General features: G+C 40.1%; 2 protein-coding genes across 2 annotated transcripts; one reads left to right on the top strand and one right to left on the bottom strand.

The window, feature by feature from the left end:
- Positions 1-4,283: 4,283 nt before the first annotated feature.
- On the top strand, positions 4,284-18,787 carry LOC140946252 (uncharacterized). Its single transcript, XM_073395345.1, has 20 exons — positions 4,284-4,756; positions 6,067-6,138; positions 6,476-6,558; positions 7,190-7,259; positions 7,384-7,499; positions 7,649-7,690; positions 8,569-8,660; positions 9,143-9,248; positions 9,957-10,163; positions 11,639-11,746; positions 11,990-12,095; positions 12,475-12,733; positions 13,258-13,562; positions 14,007-14,094; positions 14,428-14,446; positions 15,298-15,444; positions 16,131-16,283; positions 17,072-17,162; positions 17,439-17,537; positions 18,447-18,787. The coding sequence occupies exons 1-20, from the start codon at positions 4,466-4,468 to the stop codon at positions 18,570-18,572; spliced, it is 2,580 nt and encodes an 859-aa protein (XP_073251446.1). The 5' UTR covers positions 4,284-4,465; the 3' UTR covers positions 18,573-18,787.
- Positions 18,788-21,660: 2,873 nt separating this feature from the next.
- On the bottom strand, positions 21,661-24,113 carry LOC140946273 (uncharacterized). The gene is made up of 2 exons (XM_073395363.1): positions 23,976-24,113; positions 21,661-22,280 (listed from the first exon to the last, which is right to left on the bottom strand). The coding sequence occupies exons 1-2, from the start codon at positions 24,045-24,047 to the stop codon at positions 21,663-21,665; spliced, it is 690 nt and encodes a 229-aa protein (XP_073251464.1). The 5' UTR covers positions 24,048-24,113; the 3' UTR covers positions 21,661-21,662.
- Between the last annotated feature and the right edge of the window lie 1,561 nt (positions 24,114-25,674).

Below are 25,674 nucleotides of genomic sequence, written 5' to 3'. Positions count from 1 at the left end.
TGTTTCAAAAGACTAGAATGCGCTAGCGTGAATCGATCAAACGCCCTTTTAATTTCTAAGGCTTACTTTCCGGCAAATAAAATGAACTGAATGTAAAAAGGGAAAGAGACATAGCGAAAAATTCAACTTCTAATTAAATCTTCTCTTATGGTTTAGAATAAACTATTCTCGAAACTGAGAATGTTTTGATCAAAGCTGTGTAAATCGAGCTGAAACTGTGCATGGAACCTTGCGTTTCCTGTATTTATCTCACCTATTGTATGTCATGTGTGAAAATCTTCATTATGAATCGGTATATTTCAAAGAGCTACACAACCAGCAAGAATACTATTGACCGACAATATACAAAACGGGGGCAGCTGTAGTGTCAACTATTACTAGTTTAGATAAGAATGACCGGTACAGCGCTGCATTTTAAGCCACAGAGAAGTGTGGGATATCGTCAAAACGGTCCCTTTTTTACATAAATTTAAAGTCACTTCAGTTAACACTGAAAGACTATAACCTGGACCGACAAAAGCGCCATAGGTTTTAGTAACATTCATAGTTTTTGTTAAATGATAATAATCAGTTTTTGACCATTGTTCCAGCTTTGAATTTTTCTCGCGCAACTTGCCAAAGACATCTAGGGTAACGGGCTCTTAGGGAAGAGAAGAACGGTGACCCCATCTTTTTATTGTACATTTTAATTCACTTATTGGGCCAATTTTGAAAAAATTCTGGATGATACATCCTTTTCTGAGAGGGTATTACCTTTCAAAAGTAGGTTGAGTTTGATCGTCCGGGTGAACGTAGTCCTGAATAGGACTGTTGTTGACAGTGAATGACGTTTCGACAACCTTTGCGGTAGTCATCTTCAGAGTCAAAGTGAGTTGTATCACGTCAGTTGATGGTAGTATACTCTGGTTATTGGTCTGATTGGTCAATTACGTTGCCATGTTATTGGTCGTCTGTCAGTTAAGCCTTGATGTTATTGGCTATGAAGACTCGTAATCAGTAATTGGTGAGTTTCGATCCGTCTATTGTTACAGTTCAAACAGTCATCTATTGTTAGTCAAATTGTCAGTTCTCCAGTCGTTCTCTCGTAGTTAAGTCTTGCTTGATCTCGTCAATAAGTCGTTTGTATGGCGCTGGTAACTGTTGGCTACGATTCAGTAGCGTTTGTTCTAAGTTAGTAAACCAGCTTTCTAAAGTAAGACGTTGATAGGAGTCTGTAGAATACGTTATACCTTGTCGCAGAGTCCCAGTCAATTTGATGTTTCGTCTTTAAATGGTGCTCAGCAATGTGATTGTTGACGTCACCATTCCTCGTCGCATTCCAAGAATCATTCGGTCAGTCGCGTGCTTAAGTTTTTTGCCGGTTTCACCAATGTAAGAAGCCTGGCAGTCGTAGCATTTGATCTTGTATACTGCTCCCTGTCTGTCTTCCGGTTTTTCTTTGTCCTTGGCATTAGTAAGCAGTAGCTGTAAAGTGGTGATCGGTTTGTGTGCAACACGTATATTGTAAGGTTGTAATATACGTGCAATAGTTTCAGAGGTGCCTCTGATGTCGTAACAGGACCAGAGTTGGTCTGAGTGTGGGAATCAGTGTTACTGTCAGTGAGTGTTCCGTCTAACAAAGTCCGTGTTGTAATTGTTCTTACTAAAAACGTTGTTCAGATAATCAGTCTCGTCTTGTAGGCTTTCAGGTGAGTCGCAAACTAGTTGCGCTCGTCTCGTCAGAGTCCGGATAGTATAGTATAGTATCTTTATTGCGCCTTACTCTCCTTGTGAGAGGTCGGGTTGTACGAAGACTGGTCTAGTAATCGGTCGGTATGTGTCAGTTTTCTGTAAATAGTCGTTTTTAGTTTGTTGTTGTCGCGAGTGACCAAGCAGTCTAGAAAAGGTATCTTGCCATTTTCTTCGATCTCCTTGGTGAACTGTTTGTCCGCGTTCTGTCTGTTAACGTGTTCGTGAAAATCGTCGATTCCGTCTTTGTGTACGGCGGTGAATGTGTCGTCAACGTAAGGTAACCAAAGAGGTACAGTTCGCGTGTAGGTAGCTAGGGCTTGTTCCTCGATGTTTTGCATGACAATTTCTGCTACAACAACAGAAACTGTAGAGCCCATAGCTGTACCGTGTAACTGTTTGTAGTGTTTGCCGTTGTACTGAAAATACGTCGAAGTCAAACAGAGGTTGAGTATAGGTCCATAATGTCGTCTGTAAGTAGTGGTAGTTGAACAGTATAGAGTTCTTAATAGCGTTCTCAGTACAGTCTAGAGCCAGTTGAAGTGGAATACGTTCACCCGGACGATCAAACTCAACCTACTTTTGAAATGACTCTTGGCCTAAAACCTTTCACGGTATTACCTTTATTGCTTAATTTTCTTGTTATTTTATCTTAAACTTGTATTTCAAATAGCAAATAATAAAAAAATGTAATATTTCTAAAAGTGAGTAAATAAAGATTGTTGTTGTTGAAACTTCCATGATTATTTCTGTAAGTATGTATACCTTCTCCGGCTGAAATCGTCGATACGCTGTTGAGAGAGAACAATAGGATTGTAGAAGGGTCGGCTATCTACCCAAAGGGACATATAGAAGCGGATATTCTGTTCTGCGTTCATCCTATTTCAATTACACCATAAGAAACGCTGCAAAACCGCGCTTAATGACCTTTGGTTGGGGCGGTTAAGCATTTCCTCAGGCTCTGATACAATCGATTCCTGCCAATGTGTTCTTTCCGCATTTTTTCTTTCTACGCGCATAGTTGACAACTCGTGAGATTTTCTTATACAAGTACGTTGGACTCGTCATTAAATGTTCTAAACGCAAGTCAAGCAGGCCCGTAAGTCAAGACCAAAAAAGAATTTTGTACCTAAGTTACCTAATCTTTTTAAATAGTGATAAAAGTGTTTACAAGCCTACACGACTCCTGCAGTTCGCGAATGATAAATTCTAATACAGCCTTCATAGCTTAGCTTTAACTAGGATGTCCTTTAGGGATTTTCCCTTACGGTATGAGTTGATGGGGGGCTCCTTAAAGATTTCTTTCAGGTGCGGTTGATTTTCTATAAGGTGCCATTTCCCCATGAGTGTGTCCTTTAGGTTAGGCAAAGCCGGATGGTATTGTGTTACAAAGGGCAGTATTTTCTTAGGTACGGTTTTGTTTTACTGCGCAAGCGACATTTCTCTATCAGAGAATTTAATCTCTGAAAGGTGTTTTTCTACAATTCTAGCTGGGTAATCTCTATTCTGCAGGCGTGTTTTGAAATTACTCATGTTTTCCTCAAAAGTAAATTGAGAAGAATTTGTTCTCAGAAGCCTTAACGCTTCTCCTTTTATAAAGCCTTTCGTGACGCTTGGTGGGTGACACGAATACAAATTCGTGTATTGAAAGGTTTCTGTAGCTTTGAAATGCGTTCGCACGTCAAGAATAGATTCCTTTTTGAATCTGTCACCTTTGTACACTTTCGTGTCTAAGAATGTGGTTTCTGTTTCTGAGATTTAAGCCGTAAATTTGATCGTTGGGTGAAAACTGTTTGCCTTTACAAGGAAATCCTCTATTTTGTCTCTGCTTGTGTTCCACATAGATATGACGTCATCTATGAATCTTTTCCAAAAAATAGGTTTTGTGGTGCTTTGTCTGAGTATTTCTTTTTCTATTTTGGCCATAAATATGTTAGCAAAAGCTACGGCCATTTTCGTTCCCATGGCTGTTCCATGAGTTTGGAGGTAATCTTTTCCATTGAATTAGAACGAGTTTTCTTGTAGAATCAGACTTAGCATTTCTCTTAAATACCTGGTAGGAATGGGAGGGTTTTCCTCATAGAATTCCTCGTATGCTTCGCATACAGTGGTAATACCCTCCTCCTGGGGTATGTTCGTGTAGAGGCTGGTGACGTCCATTCAGACATGAATTGTACTTTTAGGCAGTTTAGTCTTCTCGATCAAATTAAGAAAGTCTGTTGTATCTTTGAGATACGAGGCTTGTTTTGGTGCTATTGGCTGAATGAGGTGGTCAACAAAAGCTGAGATTCTTTCTGTAGGGCCGTCACACGCTGATATGATAGGTCTACCGACAGGTGTCGGTTTGTTAATCTTTGTGAGTGTGTAAAGATAAAAGTGTTGACAAGCCTACACGACTCCTGCAGTTCGCGGATGAATAAATTCTAATAAAGCCTTCATAGCTTAGCTTTAACTAGAATGTCCTTTAGAAACTATTTAAATTTCACGATTTTGATGAAATCGCAAAAAGCGGCGCAAAAATAACAATGAGGTAATTTGTCACGGCCTGTTTATAGTTGCCATAGTGATGACTCTGCTCCTTTCATGTTATGCAAAAGAGGTCTTGTTTAACCAAACATACTGGACAAAAAGAGCGTGTGATATACAAGGCAACATGGCAGCGAACCCTACAGCACAATTCCACTGCGTTTTATAACATCTTGATTTCGACGATGAGAGCCATCAGCTAGAAGAGATCATGCCAGATACTGAGAATCCACGTTCATATATTCGACCGGTACCACTGCCCATTCCTTCACATCAAGGGCTAAAAATCACTGCTAGAAATGCCAAATTCTACACTTGCGAAGTTCCAACGAGGAAGGAAGTTGCGAGGGAGAATTATGAACGCCGTAGACATCAAATGAGCAAATGCGGTTATCGCTCGGTCATTTACAAGCCGTATCAACCGGTTGGGGAGGTGTTTTTGGATGATAGGAAGTTAATTTTGAGCGCCTTGGGACAGGAGCAAACGGAACAAGACAACCAGGTATATTGTGACGTTGTGCACTCTAACATTTAAGATAAAGTTTACCCTCTTAGGTTCATATTTCAAGATGAGAATGAAATGATCTTTATTCATTTCATTATTCAATACACTTGAGAACGTTTGATCGGGCTCTGAAGTTAATTTGCGCACGCTTATTAAAATGTACGCAAAGTTTAATAAGTAAATGAACCATCGTGAATCAAGGCGCTAATGATTTTTCGCATGATAGTGACGTTGTATTCACGATTAGTCAGTAATTTTTGATCGCGATCAGGCTCACATCGAATTTTCTACGTGATAAAAAAACTGTCCCATCTGAAATAATTTTAACCCGCAGAGTCACGCCACGAACGACGACATTTTAACAAAGTAATACTGTTACAACGTTTGGAGAAATTTTATGGCTATTTATAAGCACTGTCACGATAACGTCATATTAATATTTAATTTTGCTGCCTGCGAAAGGAAGGGAAATGCCAAATATTTAAACAAACGCCCGATGCGTATTATATGAGTATTTCTAAAAACCGTCGTGATTATCAGAGTAAGCTCTACGATATGAAACATAAAACTTCTACTTAACTCTAATTACCATGGATGTCCCTAAAAGAAATTTACCGTTAGTAATCGACTTCAACAGTTCGTTAACTGATAGATGTCCGCATAATTTACCGCAAGAGTGCCTTCTTTACAGGTAAAATAAAAGCTTAATATTGCAGCTGTCTTTTTTCAATATTTTGACACATTTCACTGCGAATCAGTCTTGTGAACGAATACACAACAAACGCTGCCAAGTCAGCCAAGTATTGCTTTTCAAATCGCGCCAAGAGAACTGACACCGAGACCGACACATCCGAGTCTTCCGACTTTTAGATATAAATGGAAAATATTAAACTAAATGCGATTATTGCTGCTCCGGAGGGGGACAAAACGGACAAAAGCGACAAGTGCAAACATGCCTACAATGAGTTGAACAAAACTATTATTGTAAAGCCGAAATTATTAGCAAATTTAGGTTGAAAGATAGATTCAAAACCTTCTGTAAACCCTAGAGAGCCTGGTAACCCTCAGTTTTTTTGGTTGTGTTGCCACACAACCCCCCTCCCCCACATGCATAAAATGACGACTCTAGCAGCTCAGTCCTAAGTGCACAAGTGTCTCCCATGTGTGCCCTGTTCTTTCTTGTCCCATGAAGCTTTCAAGTGCCTGCTATGCTAGGTACACTGACAGGCCACTGGGAAGTTAGGAACTTGGTATCTTTGGGCACAAAGATTAAGTTAAGAAGAAAATGTACTTCTCACCTTCTTTAGATTCAAGATGAGTCTTCATCATCTTCTGGTGAATCAGAATCAGAGGATGAAGAATCTCTGCGGCAATCAAAGGTAATTGTTGTGATTAATAATTTATTAATGATCAATAAAAAATTAATAGTAAAATAAAACATGATGCTTTAATCGTTAAAAGTCACCCCCACATTGTTAAAAAAAGAAAGGAAAAATAGTATTGAAAGGTGTTACGTAAATCAAGGTGGCTCTCAATTTACCCTTCTTCGATAATAATGACTTAGTACTGCCCAAATGTAATCTTTTACCCAGATCTCAATGACGTATGCCTAGCTGGCAGGTGGGAGTATTACACCGATATATAATTCAAAAAAGAATTTGACACGATGTCATGCTAGTGATATTTTTATCTTTACTGTGCATGATTATATTTTAGGATCAGCAACCAGTGCTTCCACAGCCAACCAACTACAAACCAAAGGTTATGAATGATATCAAGGCCCAGGTCAACAAGGGAAGGTTCGTGAGAGTAAATTATCTATCAGGGGTTAATGTCCATGATCTACTGATGAGAATGTCAAAAAAATGATGGGGTTGAAATTCATTAGCTTTCCCAGGCTGAGATACAGTGCGGAGGGCAGCTGCAGAATCTGAGAAACATTAACACAGACTGACACTCAGACTGCCTGATGTGTATACAGTGGTTGATCTACACTGTAGGGGAGGGGAGGGACCTGCATGTCAGCCTTATATTTCTAGGTCAAGCTGAAGCCTAACAGGACAAAAAAAATTCTCAACCCACTTATTTGAAAATGAGAATCCACCTGGTCATTATAAAGAAATCATGGGTGTTAACAATAAATTCCCAGATTTTACTCTGTGAAGAAGAAGTAATTCCAATCTACATGTATGGATAAATAGGAACAACAAGTCTGGTAATTATGCTTTATGGCATGGAAAACCATTAAGGTCACAGCATACCACTTGTTCTATGGGTCAACTGGGGTTCCTGTGCAGGCTCCTTCCCACCTACCTCCCCAGCTCAACCTCTTTTTTTGAACAGGCTTATAAATGCATGACAGTTTAAAATAAATTTCCCTTTTGCTTTGTTTTGTTAACATAATTTAACGATTGATAAATTTCTGACCAGGAAAATGATTCATGCTGTGAGACTTGGCTTTGGATTGTACAGGCTCGTCCATGATGAACAGCACAGAAAGGCAAGTTAACTCAGAATTCTGTGGCAATTTCATGTACAGAAATATTTTGTATAACACTTCTACTAAAAGATAAATTGGATTCATTAATATTATTTATCAATCAAAAAATTCAATATTGGTTTAGCAAGCAGAAGCTGAGAGGGAGAGAAAACAAAAAGAAGAGGCTGCAAGAAATCAGATGAAACCTGCTTCCACTGACAGTGAAAATTCTGATGACGAACTAGACATTGAACTTAAAAGGTATCTCAAAATTGGTTAGACTATTTTCAGTGATTATTAAAACAGCCTATTTTTGAGACCTGATTCTAATTCTTAATATGTAAAATTATCAAGTTTATAATAGGTTAATATTATTTACTAATTTTGTTGTAAACATTACATCTCAACAGTTACATGATTCCAGCACCAAGCAGTCCAAGTCGAGAGACAGAGTAAGTTTTATAACAAATAATTTAATTTCGGGCATCGAGGAATCCAGACCAGATTTGACTCCCAACCCCCTGTAACTCATTAAAATACCAAAGGGTTAGGGTTACCGGGGTTGATAAATCTGTTCCCATTCAGAATTTTCAAACTGCCTTTTATCTATTTCCTTTCCCTTTTGTGTCCAGTTTCTAAATTTTAACCATATATAGGTTTAGGCACTTGTTTATCAATGTTCTGTTAGACTGTCCACAGTCCCCTATTTTTCCGTAAGATCATCGAGATGAAAGGCTTTGCATTACAGGCAGCCATCTTGGATGAGTGTCAAATCTACTAAGGGGATGGAGAACAGCCAAGCTCCCCCACCTCTATAGACCCCAATGTCTGCCTCCTTGGTACATATGAAGCCAAGGTGGCTGCTCACACTGGTAACCCTCCATCCTGATGATCTTATGAAAAAATTGGGGACTGTGAACAGACTAAACTTTAACTTGCAGTGAGCACAGGTCTGTCAGTGCATCCCTAAATGCAGGCTGACTGTAGGATTTCGATTTCTGCCTTGGCATTGATAGAAAAAAATATTTAGAGAACACTTAAATAAATTCAACTGAAGGGTTGTCTTAACACAGACATGGAAAATAACACACATGCATGAAATTTAATAAACTGCTAGATCCTTTTTCAAAATTGTCTTCTCTTTAATGGAGGAGCAAAGGGATAATTTGAAATTTGACATACAATTTCTGTATGGTTAAAATAATTTAGGAAGGCAGTAATATTTTTTATAGGCAACATAACCTCAGAAAACTGCAGTTTGCATAGTACATCACATAAGGGATACCAGATTTTTATATATTCGGGGAAACCCTTCTTCTTTTTGGCTTAGTTATGGAGAACACCTTGATCCTGCACAGGACACCCAACCAAGACCCAGCAGCTCTCATTCTTCCTCCAGTAGTCAAAGGTGGAAACAGCTCGGTAAGCACAGTCAGGTTAATAAAATATTAATATTACATCCACTGAGAATCTATTAGATATAGACAAGACACACAAAACTTTCACCAACAGTAATTAAAGTTGAATTTATACTACAGTAAAACCTCTCCACAATGGCCACCTTGGCAACAGAAGAAAGTTGCCATTGTAGAGAGGTGGGCATTGTAGAAAGGTGGGTGTTGTAGGGAGGTGGCCGTTGTAGAGAGGTGGCCGTTGTAGAGAGGTGACCGTTGTAGAGAGGTGACTGTTAGTGGAGGTTCAACAGTATCTAAGTCTAAGCACAAGTCATACAATAAGCCAATCCTATGTTTGTACCCAACTTAAATGAATGAATAATAGTAAAGTATAAAGCAATGAACAAATCAAAGTACAGTTCATGTAAATGATCATTAATCAAAACTAATATTAAAGAGCTAAATGAAGTCCATAGTAACCATATATGCCCTTTATACTCTTCTTGCTAGGTACGTCTGTCGTCACGTCAGTAAAGAGCCCTCCCGCGTCACCACAGCCTACCCTTCAAGTCTCCTCACCCACCCCCTCACATTCAATGGATCTTGATTTTGACAGGCTAGTGTTTTTGCATTTGATGGATAATTTTTAGTCTATTTTAATGTGTATTTCAATGCTGGAAAGAACAACAAAGCTGTGCAAATTATATGTAGCTACTGTACTTTAAAGCTGCCTACAAATTTTAATAAATAAGTTTTAATCCCTTTCTAGAATAACTAATACAGTGTACGTTTAATATTCGGGGAAATCCAGGGCAGCGAATCGGAAAGGAATTTTATGTGCGTTATCTAAGTACATGGAGAAAAAGTTTACAAGAGGGAATGGTAGAACAGCTTTTTCATTCTTGCTTAAGTTTGCAACTATTTCGCCCCTAAATATTCCTGCCATTAAACCAATCAGCTATAAGTGGCAGAAATTAGAAAGTACCGCTGTTTGCCACCAATAAATTTCTCTCGATTTCTAACATAATTATCCTACTTACATAAATGTCCAAGACCAACTTCTTCCTTCCAACCTGCGTTATAAATTTCAAATTCATTTCTTTGTTTGATCGAGTACAAATTGCTCAAATAGTCCAAATACTCTGTTACCGCTGACCAGTTAGTTGAGAAGAACACCAAGTTCACGACAAACACGTGATCGTTTAGGGAGCCATCCTTTTATCGCGTTTGTAATAAAAACCAAGATGACAAAGTGCAGATGGAAGATGAACAAAATGAAAGGGGACAAAGAAAGTAATGCGAAACTATTCTGTTTTTCATGTAGGTCGTCAACTGAACATCCAGAAACAGATAGAAACATGACAAGTGCGCCCTCCAGCCCTGCCCCCACCACTCGAAGATACCTTCACCCACCACAGTCCGCTGCTCAAAGTACCATCTCAAAAAGCAGCCGCAGGTCTAGGAGACTGAGAAGTCAAAGGCCTTATTCACCGGTGTATTCCAATATCAACTACAATGACGTCACGGACAGGTTTGTTTAGAGCTACTAGCCAGGTCCGACATGGTTTAGACACCAGGGCCGAGTTGTTCAAAGCTAGGTTAAGATAACCCAGGGTTAGTGCGAGATTTGAATTCAGATTTGAAAGGTTAAAAAGCATTTCAGTTTTAACTCTTTTTGTCTACAAGTTGATGATTGGAAGCTCTAAAAATAACAGAGAAAATTGTCCGAGAAAATGCTTTTGAACACAAGAAAAAGAAACGCGGGTTAAATTTAACCCCGGGTTGAGCACTAATCGGCTTTCGAAAGACCGGGCCCTTAGTTATAATTGGCATTTGCAACACCTCTGCAGCCGCTGGATACAAACGCGCAACTTCGACTGATAGAGATACTGCGTGTTTTGACTTGTTCCCAATCTGCTCGTGACTGCGCCACCAAAAAAATTACAGCACTTGCCCGCTTATACTTAGCCTGCGAACCGCAGACGTATTTCCGATCGTCGCTTTCTCCCTCCGAAAAGTAACGTTTTTCTCGGCGGGTGAAACTAAAGCCAAAAAAACGGATGCTCTCGCAGGCTACCTTATAGTCTGCTTATCCCGCCCGCTACGCAGAATAGTACCTGACTAGCTTAGCTGTCCTATTTGTCTCCTAATTTCATTTTATGTGTCCAAGCGAAGATGGGATAGAGGGAAAAGGGGAGTCTCTCTTTTTTCCCTCTCTCCCTCCCATCGTCCCTTTCGCCGCGATTGTTGCCCTCTCTGCGCATGCTTTCTTTGAGTCTTAATGTCGCCTATTTATAGCTAACCTGGAGCTTAACCGTCTAATTTACCACAACCGGAAATCGCACGATAATGACCCGGAGGGAGGGAGGGGGGGTACTCGTCCAGTATTTGGGTATAGGTGAGCCGCTGAGAGATTGAAACCCTGACCCCGGTAAGGACAAAAAATTCCTAAAATATATACCCTGTTTAGGACAAAGGAGAAAATGCACGCTGTCTTGTTTCAATAAAGCCATTAATTGGCAATCGCAGTAGAGCAATTTCACTTTATAGGCTTTTCAATACTTTGAGTACAAACAAAATCCATCTTGCAATCAAATCAATCGTGCAGGCACAGTGCCCTGTTGACAGACTTACACAAAATTATATACCCTGTTTAGGACAGAGAGGTCAAAAACTATACCCTGTCTAGCGGCAGATCCCCGTGGAATACCCCACCCACCACCCACCCCCGGAAATAATGAACAAATAATGAACGACTTTTGCCGCCTATATAATTTAAAAAATAAACTCGTTTTGTCTACGATACGTCGGCTAATCCAGTTTCAATACAATGCAATACTTTACTTAAATTAGTACCAAGGATTAGTTTCTTTAAATAAAAAGAACTTCACCAGTTACCAGCCATTTATGTCACGCAATGCTGGGAGGCCATATATAACAAGTAAAAATACTGACACGTCAAAAAACAGGCATCATCATTGTTGATGTTATGTCTTTATCACACAGGAAAAACATATTTCGTCAGCTGTGCGCACTGAACTGGATCTTAGAGGGGATGTCTCAAGATCAACAGCCTCCAGTCATGCCACCAATCACGAGCTGCTGGAAATTAAAGTACGTACCCTGCTCCATTGTCTTCCAGCTGGGTGTCCTGTGTTTGTTCCTGTCAAATGGGTCATGCCAGTTTTGCTTTTCTTGAGGCCTGAGTGTTGGTTTTTTTGTGGCTAGTACTTTAAAGTTAGTTTATTAATCTTCGCTGTTCTTAGCACGTTACTTTTTTCTAATCTTCAAAACTTTGATAGCACTCAATTAGCTTTTCTCTTATTTTGTGTTTAATTAATTTCATTACTTTTTCAGGGACCTTAATGAAGACCCAAGAGCAATCCGGAAAAGAGTAGAAAAAGATAAGGTCACAGATAAAGACTGGGCGACATTTAAACAAAATCCTGCTCGCTTTACACAGGTGAGAAGTACAACATGCTAGAGATCTTTTTCGGAAGCAGATATTCAAGAAAATGGCTGTTTTCTTGCTCCGTACGTGCAAGGGATTCCGGAGCCCGGGAAATTTTTGCTTATCAATCCGGAATCTGGGAAATTTTGCCTGTGGAATCCGGAATCCCACTAACGATTGGAATTCACTGACAAAAAAATCAGGAATCCGGAATCTGGAATCTATGGCGTGGAATCCGGAATCCAGGTATGTCTTGGATTCCCTTACGTGGGGCAAGTTTTCAGTACTGCTACTTATGAGGTGCTTTTGATGCAAGATTTTCTAAAGGTTTCAAACCCCCGAAAGCATTCAATAACCAGGCTTACATTTTTATTTATTTCCAAATCCTAAGCGTGGAACTCGAAGAGGCACAAGGAGAATCTCCATTCACCCGAATTTCATCCAGCGCTTTTCCACAACGAACACCCCCACTGTTGGACCTAGTGCTCTTCGTGTTCCAACAGAGACTCGGCCACGAAGTGGAACAAGTGTGACTGGAGAGACCGTGGTGTCATCCCGAACAGAAGTTCCGACAGAGCATGCGCCAGACCAAAGGGCCTCTCAGGAAGGGAGTGGAAGCGACGGTCATGGAAATTCTTCGCATAACGGTGGTGAGTCTCGAAGAATTTGTTTTTAAGACATTAATTTTACACTGGCTGAAAGAAGGAGAAAGAGAAGGGCATTTCTAATCCATATAAAGTTGATTTCGCAGTTAATTCAAATATTTTTATCCGCTTGCTTCTTATGGAACTAAAAAGAAACAAAAAAGAAAGGCTAGGAAAAGAGAAAAGGTACTGACGTGAAAACCATTGGAAATTCCATAACGTTAGCAAATATTCTTTTTTCCCCTTTGAAAGTAGGTTATCTGACCTAACCGTTTTCTGAACCAAAATAAACTTAGATACAAGAATGAGAAATTGTCCATTATCAGCAAAATCAAAAACTAAGGTTCCTTCAGTGTAAATGAGAGTGCTGAAGTGTGCCTTAGCATGCCACGGATGATTGGGCAAACCAGAAGTAAATGTCTGACTGAGATATCGAGTCAAGTTCTGAGATATATATGGTATTTTTTTAACTCTCTTTCTTGATTCATTTTTTGCTTATAACTCTCTTTTTTTTTTTCTTTTGGCACTAGGTGGTCATACGGTTACTTTTGTGGACCCAAAGATAAGAGCCGTATCAGCCCCTCCTGGGCCCATGAGTGAGCCGACCACTGTCACACCAGGAGCATTACCAGTCACCATGTCAAACACCAACTCAAACGGGGCCCCACAGAACGGAGCTCCAGGCGGGAATGATAAAAAGGCTCCACCAAAGCTTCAGAAACAGAAATCATTTACTGTTACAAGAGTCTACACACCACCTTCAAATCCTAGCAAAGCCATGCAGAAAATACGCGCCAAGACGAGGGCAGCAAAAGCCTTTAAAAGCACACTTTCGGTAAGGAAAGATTTTCTTTTAAAAAATACAATAATGCTCTTTTAATGTTCACTTTGCACGCCTGATTTCCGTGATGTGGAAAACGATTGACGGCCGGTCTGCGTCTCGTGACTCGTCGCCGAATGCTTGGCGCCATTTTGGCCTTAAAATCGAGTGAATCATGATATTGCTAAAATAAATAGAAACATTTATCTGGAATATTGAAGGCACAACTTCAGATCGATTCGCAAACCGCCGCAAACCTGTTACCGCTTTAGCCTCGTATTCAGAATGATCTTAACACCAGCTGCACTTTCTAAGCACCTAGAGTGTTATTGTATTTTCGGAAGGACCTGTTAGATAAGATAGGAACCTGAAAGAGGTAGATTTGATCATAAGATAAATCGATACCGATTACTGCAGCGTGTTACTTCTTGTTGAGGTCTCATTTCTATTCTGTTTTAGCATAAGGAGCTGGAAAAGCTTTCGTCGAAACCTGAAGAACAGCAAACGGCGAGCGATTCACGAGTCAGAGCTTGGGTTCAAGCAACCGGTAAGGTACCACTTATTATACAAATTATCCCAGACGTTGGATTGAATGTAAATAAAAACACCCCGCCCTGCCCTTTTTCGTCTTCTAATCAGATGATAAATCTACTGAATCACTTGTTGTTAGAAGAACGTAAGCAAGGTTTTGCTTCAAAACAAAAATCATGATCTACAGGAAACGACAAATATGATATGCCAAATTGTTGAGGACGAAGCAGGGCCCCTCTTCAGGGCCCCTCTTCAACCCCCCCGCCCCCCCCCCCCCCCCCCCCCACCATCACCTCCGGGAAATAACTACATTAATTGTTAACTTTTTTCCCCCTTCTTTTCATAACAGGAGCAGTTAACACTAAAAGGTCAGTTCATTTTCCATCTTGTATTTTAGTGGGTTTGTCATTGCTTGTCCTAGCGTTTATCCGAACAGTTAAGACCAACTCTAAGCAGCCCTGTGAAACAAATATAACAAGGCTCCTTGCAGTTTGCCAAAAAAAAATACAAAAGAAGTATTCACACAGTTCGTTTTCAGACTTAGCCTGTGGCCAGGCTCTCAGATATTAGGGAAGAGTCGCGAAAACAAGAAGCCAAGCGAAGTAAGACGTACATGATCACCGCCTCCTCTCCAACCATGCCCGCGCGCGTCAATTTTCGCATCAGTTCACCTCTCGATCTTTATAGGGCCTCTATGGATAGCAGTTTTTACTTTTTATAAAAACTGAAAGAGTTACCCTATTGAAAAACAGTTTCTCTCTATCTCTGCGTGTTACTATCCAAGAGCCTGGTACAAGCTATTTGAAAATCTGAATGAAGCACTTTCCGTTTTGCCCCTTATTCTGACTTTCATGCAGACTTTCTTGACCGGGCCGTGCAATCTAAGTGCGAATTAAACCAGCAATTGTTTAGCCTGCGAGCAAGCTCTCCTATTTGGGCGAGTGAAGCGAGTGAAGCGAAAACGCGCGAGCGAGCGGCAAAGCCGCGAGGGGCCGGCCCCCTCGGCCCCCTCGCTCGCGCGTTCTCGCGAGGCTCACCTCGCTTACCCAAATAGGAGAGCTTGCTCGCAGGCTAGCAATTGTTAAGTTTCCTTTTCTCTTGTCAACGGAAAATGTATCCAAATAACTGAAATACAGCCTAGAATTTCAAACAAGAATTCTCGGTCCAAAATTATTCCCTTTAACCCACCTATGTGAAATCTTTTCATTTTCTTCATTAGATTTGCTGCAGCCGCCATAGCGGCATTTGGCGCCATCAGCCTGGATCACAGAACTGAGAAAGTTCCAATCGAGTCAAAAATAAAGTTTAATGAAGTGGCGGAAGAGAAAGCTCTTATTTTACACGACAACTTAGAAGTCAGGGACAGGTGAGCCCGCGCTATCGTTTGACACTGCTGCGTACTTTTAACTGGAGGAGTATATTCCCGGTATATGGGAATTGAACAAAAAATAGTGAAAATGCAGCGCGGGATTCGAGAAACGTTAACGGGATACGGGATTTGACTGCTACCCGGGAAGCGGAATTCGCCAAAATTTGGCACGGGATACAGGAGTGCCAAAGAAAATGGTATTCACTGACGATAACAATGAGGGAAGTTCGGGACGCGTATTTGCGGGGTAAAGGAGAGGGAATGTCCCAGTTATCTGCCGCCTTGGTTCTCCGAGGATAGTTTAACGTAATTGATTAATAGTCAAGAGATGAAATAAAATCGTGCTAAAGTAAAGAGAGAACACCAGAATTGGCTTATAGTCATGCATGCAATCGACGTTACGAAGACAACGTCTTCGTTCAATTTTTGCCTCTATAGATCAAACCCTCTGTTTAGAGCACTTGCTTCCTATCCGTGCTCTGTAATTATTAAGGTCTTTTATTCTAGAAGACTTAAACAGTATGGAAATGCGAAGTAGCAGCCTTCCTTTAAATCGCCGTGTAACTGTAATTTGTTTACCCATGGAGCACCAAGGAGTTCACACATACTCGTTCAGGAGTGTCCATGCTTTCCATATCAAACTGGAATTTGGCCTTGACAATTTGGTGTCTTTATTTTCACAGGAATCGTCTTCAAGTGTTGGAGCGTAAGCTTATGTGTCTTGAGACGTTCAATAACATTTACAGGGCCCTTGATCAGATGCGAAGTAGTAGCGTTATTCCAGACACGGAAACAAACGAGGAGATGAGACAGCGAGTCACAGAGGAATGCAAATGGTTTGTTTGGGACTTACAGTTACTATCTTTGAGTGTTGCTTGCCTACTAGGCCTCATTATTGTGCACGGCCGATGCGTTTCGGGTCACGTGGTCCGTTCGTTCCGGATACATCACTGAAATGCATTGACCGAGAAGGCCTGGAAAGACCCCGTATAGGGACTAAGCAGGAATGGTGCATTGTCTGTAAAGTAGCCAACTTCTTGACAAGCAGGGGCCTCAAATAATCGCGTGGGCGAGGATAAAATACGTGCGAGGGAGCAAGCGAGCGAGGAAGACGCGCGATGGAAAAGACGAAAAGAGAAGAAGGGACTGCAACCTTTTTTGTAGCCGTTGAGTTCAAATTCTCCACCCACCAAACGTGAGAATCAGTTAAATAGATACTATCAATCTTGTCAACATACACCTCCTTCTCTTTTTGTCTTTTCCTCGCGCGTTTGCCTCGCTCCCTTGCACGTGACATACTCGCCCCGCTTGTGACAATCCTGAGCGACTGCTATCAGTCTAGCTGACCACTGCACACAGGCTTGGCATCCTTTTTTGTCGCTCAGGGTTTGTGCACTGATTTACCAGTCTCTGTATTGCTTGCACATGAATTTATGAACCTCAACCTCCAATGAGTTTCTGATCCACGGAGACGTAGGAAAACTACTGAGGGAATTTGTAAAATTTCTTGTTCAGGATTTGCTTTGGTTTTCTTCCCTCTTTGTGCAACATATTGTAAAATATTTATACGGTGAAGACGTGTGTTAAGATCTAACTATCGTCTGTCCTTTTCTATTCAACCTAGGTATAAAGACTTACTGGGTAACCTGCCGCAGGACGTAAAAGATGATCGATACTGCACTATAGTATTAAATCGTATCGCTGGTTATGGATCTGTGAGTATCACTGTTTGTAACCATAAATCACCTACCCCGATACTCTTGCACTGCCTTGCATGACTGGAAACAAGTTAAAGTGTAAAACGGTTTATGACACCATGTTGCCGAAAACACTAAACATCAAATACAGCTAGAAACGTGATGTTTATGAAGAAAAAAAAACTTTTTCCAGGATTGATAGTCTGACGAGACACTACTAGCCATCTCCAAAGTACAATAGCAAGACAAAAAAGTCTGAAACAGTTTCTCACGTTCTTTTATATTTGTATTCAGCTGGAAGGGAGGAAAATAAGCAGCAATCAGTTCTTAAAAGTCTTATCGACGCTTCGTGTCTGGGAAATCTGCGCCCCTGATATCAATGCCGCTGTTGAGGTGAGTATAGTGGACCTGACGCAATGAAAAACAATGATAATGGATGCGTTACTTTGTAGATGCCCCGAGCCTCTGTTTCAAAGCGAGGCTAACTGCGAACCCACTGGTATGAAAATGATTTTTTTCTATACAAATAAAACTCATTTTCAGGACACTAAGGTTTTCCCCGGCGGCTTAGCCTAGTTTGAAAGTGAGAGTTTTTGTGACTCAGAAATGGCCCATCGTGATGATGCAAGGTTTTTCTGTTTTTCTGTTTCTATTTTTCTTTTGTTCGGATGGTCAGTTGCTTGTTAAAGCATTTGACTAGAAAAATTAAAAGTAACGTAATTCGATGTTTCGATGTTCTAAAGTCATTATCAAGACTGAAAACTGTTAAGTAGACCGTTTACAACTTTGCCATTTAACGGTTTTCATTTATGATAACGATGTTAGAAACACAACGTTACTTTTAATTTTTCTTGTATGTTGTTCTGCCAAATATAAATTATATTACAATTTGCGTCAGGTCGTTGTCGCAAATTGCGTGGACTGTCGATTATTAAAAAATGCTGCAGCCCTGATTGCAAAATACTTATAAGATTCCATTCATTACAAGGTACCACAACTCCTATCACACATTGCCTCCTTTCGCAAGGGGAAGGGGAAGGGTATTTGGACGACATCTCCTTTTCCTTCCATTTCGAACGCTATATCACAAAATGCGTAAACTGTTACAAAATTTCGCAGAAGAGTAGCTCATCGAATGACTGCGGTGTATTGGAGCAATCTGTCGGCTTTACTGTCGCACTTTAGTGCCTGAATTCGGAACGTGGGCGTGTGTTTTTTTATATTTCTGAACGCCCTATCGAAATGGATGGGGGCTGTTTATGGAAAATAATAACACATTTGTGCCTACTTTTTAATTAACAGTTTGTTCGCGAAAAAATTGTGGAAATGTCTGAACTGGAATTTGAAGACTGGTTGAACGCCAAGTTTCCTCAGCCACCAAGACCAGTCTCGGCACCGCTACCAAGGAGCAGCGGTTACCGCTATTAGACCTGAACTTCTTAACACAGGAGCTGTATTAATACTGATGATGGAAGGACTGGAGCTATGTTGACCGGCACTCTACCGGATAGATTTTGTGATGACACGAAAACTATCGGATATAGTCATGTATGAACATCTATCCGGCGATATGGGACTCTACACTTTCGAGATCGGCGCGCCTCGCAGCTTCGCCCCGTTACCGAAACTGCGTCTCAATGACTGTTTTTAACTCTCCAGATGATGGTTTTCCTGCCTTTGAAAAATATAATAAAGGTATCCGGTACAGTGTGTACATAGCCTCAATACTTCGGCGAGTTCCATTGAAAAAACGGTTCATTTTCAAGAAATTTAACCGTCTAAGAAAGCCTCGTAAAGACGGCTATGTTTTATAGCAACTGATAAAGACTTTGTCTCTCACGAACGGAGTCTACCGTCTTACTCTGATGAGCAGCAGCCGATTAAGCACTGCGCTCTTTTGAAGCACCTTTTTTCCATGAATATAGCAATGAATATTGGAGTAGTATTGAGATGTAAGAATATACCGCTTTAGCTTAAAACCAAATGAGCACGTTAAGATAATTGTTACCTCTTTTCTTTAGTTCAATTAGTAGTAAGTCAAAAGTGTTCTGGACGTCAAAAACCACTTTTATATACGTACGTATCAGACCCGCAAAATCCGCAATATTTCTACTTTTATAAAAATACCTATTTTCATTCGAAAAGCGACGGCTTTTATAGTTTTAAAAAGTTAGACGAGTTGCTGGATATATTTTATGCAGATTTATTTATAAATGGTTTTTAACGGAATGTACAAATAGTTTATAGCACTTTTTAGTTTTACGAAAGATTTGTAATAAAGAAACGATATTTACATTTTCTCACATTGCCTGCTTTACGCTGTATGTGAAGGATTTATTGATGAAGGAATTTTGTCTGCATCCACCTTCCCAGCCTTCACTGGTCGACTCTCAATGATTAAATTGAACTGTCCAGATTTTTCCTCCGGGGGTTTATCCCTTATACAAGCCTTATCCCTTATACACTTTGCCCATTTTGGTCTGGAATCCGGTATGGTTTTCGAGAGAACTACGGAGTGTATAAACGTATTTATCGTTTAAATTCCAAATTAGTAAGAAAGAAAGAGAAATATGCGAATCCGAAAAGGATTTGAATTTTCACAGGAAGAACGCTTTCATTTTGGTGTCTTAGTGAAAAATTAAAGCTCATCAAAAGTTCTGTTCCATCTTTAATTACCTTTAATTGTGACATTAAATTTCCGAAAGGTTTTCTGTCCCTTTAGTTTACCTTTAATTGACCTTTTGGTTACATTAAAGACTAATAACCTTTAGGTCTCGTTTTAATTGTCTTTAATTTATTCCAAAATTAGCTATTAAAATGTAGCACCTTTAATTTCAAATTAAAGCAAATTTAAATGATCTTAGATCTTTCCTCATCTTTAATTTGAACTTAAACATTCGTAAAAGTAAGGCAGAAAGAACGCTTGTATTTCAGAGTCTTTTCGGATACTTAATTAAAGCTTAACAAAGCATCTTTGTGATTCTTGAAAATTAATAATTTCAAGTGACATTAAGTTGACCTTTTGGGTCAAGACAAACCACGTGCACTCGCTCGCTCGCATGACGAATCCTGACTACTCTATATGGCAACCCAATCAGCGTCTAAAAAACAAATTCTATCGAGGAGGACCCTCGGCGTTTATGCCAGTCCAAAGGATATTTTCAAGATTCGCCTCAGCTGAAGTGGATGTAGAGGGACAAAAACAAGTTGTGATGGCTCCCATTAACAGGAATGTCCAACTGTAATAACAATTGTTGCGAAGCTCATAGGAAAAATCCAGAACACACCCAGGCCTTTCATTTGACGCTTTACAGTATAGCTGGGTAAAAAGTGGCAAGATGATTTTCTACTTTTACATACATATAATTATTAGCATCGTTTGAAACTAATGAATAATACTACTAATAAAAAGTTTAACTGGTGTTATCATGAATTGCTTTTTTTATTCTCTTTTTGTCACACAATGTCACTGAAAGTTCATCTCAGGCCCCGTCCACACGTATCCGGGGATTTTTGTATCCGCAATTTTTTTTATGCGGATACACCTAGCGTCCATACGTGTCCGCCGTATACGCTCGGTGTATCCGGAGATTTCTGTATACGCTCTCCAGAGTGGAAATTTCTGTATACGCTGTGTATCCGGATACGTGTGTTGTGGTTTGCGGTCTAATCTAGGTAATGACAACATAATTTCTTGCTAGAGGCCAGGTCTGAAAACCTGTATGGATTTTAGAGGTATAGGCTAAAAACGGGTGTAGAAAATTAAATTTTTTGGTTTGAAATAGGGTCAGGATTTGAAGAACCGGGCGGCTCAACTCAACCAAGAATTGCTAGGAGTAGCCCCCGGGATTTTTCCCAACAGCTCGTAACGCGAGGGGGGATCTTTAAAATCAGTGGAGCTAGGGAAGAGAGGTCAGGTAAGGCAGGTTGGTCGATTTCAAATTATCGCTACTGTTACGAAGCAAATCTCTTGCCTTCAAGCCTCATCAAGGGCGCGCGGACGATTTTCAGAGGGAGTCATTAAAACAACTTCATTTCTGTGACAGAAACGTTTTTCTTTTCAGCTGTTATAACTTGCTTACTTTCTTGCAAAGAACGTTAAAACAGTAATCATTGAACAGTTCCCTTAACTGATCATACGTAAGATTAATCCTGCGGAACAGACATTTCAATCAGACCAGGCGTGAATGCAATATCCTGACTACTAAAGGTAGGTTTGAAAAACTATATCTTCTAAAGTTCAAAACTCGAATAAAAAACTCACTCACTTTCACCTCAAGCCCATATTTTATTCACTAATCAGGCAATTGTTACATTAGCAACATTTCACGAAAAATCTTTTCTGCCCTAGGCTTTCAGTCATAAAGTTAAAAAAAAGGAAATCGGTACACTGTTTAATTTCCATTTTTGTTATTTTTAATTAATACTCTGCCGAGCGATTTTAACTATTTAGTTTTTTCCCTTCACCAATAGATTTTTGAAAATAGGATAAAATGCATCTGATTTCATGTGACAGATCTACGCTTCATCTTGAATGATGGTGACTCTGATTAACTTGATCCCAACCTTCTCTCCTCTGCCACTTTTGTAAGTTTCCAGAATAAGCCCCTTGTTCAGCATCAGTCGTTTATTGTAGGCAGCGGTCTTCACAAGGCCTCCGTCATGCGTAGTGTAACACGAGCCCCAGCGTTCATCCAATTTGAGAGTGAACACAAACTGACCAGGATAGAAAGACCCGCGGCTCGCTTTGGGAGTTCTGGGTCCATACGTTAGGGAGGATAACGTTGTGCTAGAGATTCCTTCAATTGTACTACAGGGAGCGACTACACCATAATTCCCCTTGTCGACAGTAACAAACCCGATAAAGTTGGTACCGTCTGAGATTCCATAATTGATGTCGCTATCGTGCACCTTTCCGATGTTGACGTCATGAGCCACGATAATCTCGACAGTCAGCGGTGTATTGGGCTTCAAGAAACCAGCAGGGATCATGGGAATTTTTAAGAGAGCAGCGTAAGTCACAGAGCCTGCATTGAATGTCAGCTGTTGAGCGGTTGCTGTGCGAGAAGTATCGATGTAGGACGCATGCGCCTCCAACCATGTTGGAGTCATGGTCTGATGGTAGATCACTCTTGCCTGTAAAATAAAAACAAACACACACGCACACAACATAATTCAAAAACTCCAAACTGATCCAACGGTCAATTTTTGAGTAACGATAGAGGCAATGCCCGGTTTCTAGCTGTGTGTTGACCGTATGGATGAAATCTTAGGATATGACCGATCAAATGAAAACCTTCAATGAACTGTATGAGGTTATAATTTTTTCTGTATGTTATGCGATAGGCCAATATTGAATATTTTACAATTTTCAGTACAGCCACTTCCACTACGAGTGATCCAGTGAAACGGTTAACAAGATTCAGGGGAAGCATTATTCGCGACGCATTTTCTTAGGAATTTAAAATCATTTTGGATACGAATTCATCGGAAAGGCTGCTTCTTCTCTGTTTAAAATATCAATAAAGCGGTGCTTGGTAACCAGGGGACAATTAAGATAATTTCTATTGTTGAAAAGAAAGATAGTTCCAGTAGAAAAGGGCACTGATATATATAGCGAGTGTACAAGGCTACCCGGCTTTGTCTAACACTGGAAAAAAAAGCTGCCTCCTAGATCCACAGACTTTCCTAAGGTTTAACGGGAATACGGAACAGGCGGGAAGTACGAGAGGGGGATGGTCGATGGGAACGACTCAAACGACTAGGAACCAGGCTGGGAAAAAAACGTCAAAGGGCCCTGCACACATGGCAAATCTCTCGGGTCGTCCCCAGTTTACCTTTGCTCCTGAGGAGTCTGCTGAGCACGATGACTGCAGACAACACGAATGAATGGCCTGAGGTCAAAAAACAAGAAAAATGCATTTGAAACGCACACATCGTTAAACACTGACTGAATTTTGGTCTTCATAAAAAATATACGTAGTGTTCACTCGGTTAATTAGAAGTATTTCAGTAGGTCTTTAAAATGCGTTAAAACAAAAATCATTGCATTTATCGTTTGATAGGCACATTTCTCAGTATATTCAACTAAAGGTTTATTTCAGTCTTTGGGAATTAATATTAACGTTGACGTTATTCAAGCAAGCACAAAATGTAAATGCAGCCATTTGACTTAACTAATTGATAAACTAGAAATAAACCTTCATACGAGAGACATCAAAATAAACTTAATGCAAATGAATCATGTTTCGAGGTAAGCTTTTCGAATCTTTTCAAATCTCAGTTTACTTATAGGCTATGCTGAAACAATTCCTCAAGGACGTCGGGTCTTTCACAATTTTTTCCAAACAAATAAAAATGAATGGTCTCAAAATCAAGACTGAGAGTCTATTCAGCCTCCTCACTTCCGACATAATTCAGCCCCGCTGTTTGAAAAAATGTTCCACTGTGTCCTTGCGATTGTGAATCGTAAGATGATTTATGAATTAGTTGTGAAAGTTTTTTAACAACACCGAAATTACGGCACAAGAAAGGAAGCATTATGGACTCGGAGATATTGAAGTACGTGTCTACGGGACGAATGAGGTTTCCCGCGAGAACACAATTTTTATCGTAAAAGTGATCAGCGTTTTTGAATCCGCAACCAATTAAAGTTGACTTGATGAAAAACGGTTAATGCTTAACTATATAGCACTGCAGCTCTAAGTATTCTTAATTTCACCTCAAATTCTGAAAATAATCATAGGAAACTGCACGATCGTTCATTGCCTTTAGTTTTGTATCGTAATTAAATAAAAACCTTCACTGTAATTTGAGGTGAACTAAACTTACAGGACAAATAAACCCAATCAACGCCAAGGAAAAAATTCCAGTGCTTGAAATGAGGGTAAAATCCTTCATCATATTCTTTAGAGGAAACTTTTTGGCGTTCTGAACTGCAGGTAAAGTGGCACGTTCCACAACTTCATACAATTATTGTGATTCACTTCACTTTTCCTCCGTTTAATTAAATTTATAACAAGAATTTTTCCTTGCAACTTTCTTTGTGATCTCACAAACAGGAAGAGAGGCCCTAGGGACGATGTTATCATCTCACTCGAGAGGACTCGGGTTATTTTAAAATACCATTAACTGCCGTTTATAAGCCCCTGGGCTTATATAGTATGGGGTGTATAAACGGAGGGGTTTATATTTGAGGGGGATTAAAACCGTAATAGATAAAGCGCTTCGAAAGAACCTAAGCACAGTTAGAGGTGCAGATGAAAATATGTTATTCAGTTCCTGATTTTTAATTAAGTTTCCAAACGTCATAACACGGTTAGAGGGGAGCTTTTATCCCGGGGTGCTTATAATCGAATGTATCTTTTTTTACGTAGATGGGCCCAGAGCTAGGGGGGACTCAAAAATAAGTTATTCAGCCATGATTAATTGAATGCAGCCACTGAGAGCGAGTCAAAAGAAGAATATCAATATAGAGATTATCAGAATCGCGTTTACGGCAAACAGGAAACGTGAGATTCGAGTTGAGAAATTTTTAAACATGAGAAATGAGCAGACAAAAACAAGTGTTGTGGATAGAGTTGGCGTGAATCTACCGACCCTCCACCGATTTTCGTGTAGATACTGAATGAACAGTATTCTAAACGAAAAGTGAATGGAAAACTTGGTCACGTGGTACAATTTACGTTTGTCGTGTTTCCTTTTTCGACGACTTGTTGTTTACTGTTCATTACAACTACACGAAAATCGTTAGATTCAGGCAAATTCTATCCATAATAATTGTTTTGAGCTGTTTTTATCTGCTCGTTTCTCATTTTGAAAATTTCTCAACTTGAAACTCGTGTTTGCCGTTTGCCGTAAACCGGGCCGTAAAAGCGATGCTTAATCTGTCTAATGTGACCTCCGCCGGATTACTTGCCTCCCACAAGAGTCACAGGGGATTTATATTTCCTCCCTTCCCACGGCTACTGGTAGACTATCTTTGCCTGAGTTTCCTCTGGCTACATTCATCAATTGCTAGAGCTGGCCAGGAAAGCAGCAAAAAATCGGTTAAAATTAATTATTTACCTACAAGAAAACTCTAGACGAGTCGTTTAATGATTGGTGGTGTCTGTGACTTTGAGAAAGATCCAAGAACCCATTATGGCTCTTGATAGAACGGAAACTTTTAGCAGGGGAACCGCGGAGGGTGAAATGAGAATCCGTGGAACCAAAAACAAAGTCAAACTCAACCCACCAGAGTAAAGCCAAATGAGCTCCTTCTATTATGCGTCAAAGTAGGGGATGCGAGCTCCAGTCATCATACTGGAAAAAGGCTTTTTTTAAAAGTTATAAACAGTGGAAAAAAATGGGAAGAAGAACAAGCCCCACTTCTCCCAAGTCCAATAGGGCTAGGGCTTCTGTTTACACACACGAACGATCTCTAAAGTGGGATCACATATCTGATAGGTTTGATGCTATAAATCGGTGCAGTGTGACCAGCTCCGAGTGTAGCGGAAGTGAATAAATAAGAGCTAGGACTGGAATCCAC

This window comes from Porites lutea, chromosome 8 (genome assembly GCF_958299795.1).
Source record: "Porites lutea chromosome 8, jaPorLute2.1, whole genome shotgun sequence".
Taxonomy (NCBI): Eukaryota; Metazoa; Cnidaria; class Anthozoa; order Scleractinia; family Poritidae; genus Porites; species Porites lutea.
This window is presented reverse-complemented; position numbering and strand designations above follow the sequence as displayed.